General features: G+C 37.8%; 1 protein-coding gene across 1 annotated transcript; it reads right to left on the bottom strand.

Moving 5' to 3' along the window:
* On the bottom strand, window positions 1-384 carry LOC140958005 (uncharacterized protein At1g15400-like). The gene has a single exon (XM_073415410.1). The coding sequence runs from the start codon at window positions 382-384 to the stop codon at window positions 1-3; it is 384 nt and encodes a 127-aa protein (XP_073271511.1).
* Window positions 385-1,267: the final 883 nt, after the last annotated feature.

Genomic DNA, 1,267 nt, shown 5'->3' with positions numbered 1-1,267 from the left:
TCACGTCACGCGCTTACCGGGCTTCGACGGTCGGCGGCGTGTCTTATCATTTTTCCCAAAAGCACTGCAAAACCCACAAGCTGAAACCTTAGGAGACGGTGGCTCGACCGCTGGCGACACCTTTCCGGTTCTGAATCCTCGACCTCCACCGTTGGATCGGCTCCTCTCGATCTTCAATTCTGGAACTCGGCCGGGATTCTCGGCGACGACTGCTACCTCCGCAGATGCTTCTTCCTTGTTCTCTTGTCGATTTTGTTTTCCGTCGGTTTCCTTTTTAGCGTTGACGAGCTGACTCAATTCGCCGGAGATAATTTTGTCGTCCCAGACCAATCCAGAAGAGCCTTGCCTCCTGAAGGATACTTCAGATCTCTGCAGACCAGCCATTAATCAGCTTTAGCACCCCGAAACTTGTCTCTCTCGTTCAAGTTGTGATTATTATCTTTCGTTTTTGTTGTCTGGCTTTCTCTTTCGGTTTCTTGGATGAGAGCTGTGAAATAATTTAGTCCACAACGGGTAATTTTGAGCATTCAAAGATTGTCAAATGGGATTATTAATTTATAAGAGCACCCAAGTTGGTGCATAGTAATTCACTTTCCACCTCCTCAAAAAAACGTAGGTGTCATATACTTACTATATTAACATCTTTTAATAAACACTCACATTCATCATAAACCTTATTATTCATTCATTCATTTATTTTAAAAATGAATTATTACTGCCTTGATGGAAACTCTTAGTTTTATGCAATCTTTGTACAAATCGACTTTGACTAGGACTTGTTATTGCCTAAATGGAAGCTCTTAATGACATACAACTCAATCAACACTATAATTAAGTCTAGCTGTCTTTGGTGCCTTTGGTTCAGATAGATACAACACAATTCTTCAACAAAGTGAATTGCTAGATTTGGTGAACTAACACAGTTTGATCTTTGATGATCTAATATGAAAGGTAAGCATGTTCTAGATAGCAGTTTGATATTTGAAAGAATAAGAGTGCTTGAAATTTTGTATTTTACATACTGTAAAATCTTCAGTTTTATCTATTTTTTTTAATCTTGAATCTGTATATTTATATTCAACCATCTCTCAAGGTCGAAAACTTTACAATGATAATTTGTACTAATATCCGACAGGATTACTTTTTCAACTCCTCATCATAGTACACTGCATTTAATGTTAATTTAATGTTTTTTTGTTTTTTTACGGCTTTGGCGTCCAAAAAGTTGATTGACTCTTGACACATTTTAAAATATTCATGTCAATCG

This window comes from Primulina huaijiensis, chromosome 14 (genome assembly GCF_012295235.1).
Source record: "Primulina huaijiensis isolate GDHJ02 chromosome 14, ASM1229523v2, whole genome shotgun sequence".
Classification (NCBI taxonomy): Eukaryota; Viridiplantae; Streptophyta; class Magnoliopsida; order Lamiales; family Gesneriaceae; genus Primulina; species Primulina huaijiensis.
Note: the sequence above shows the minus strand (reverse complement) of the source record. Positions and strands in the feature narration are given on the sequence as shown.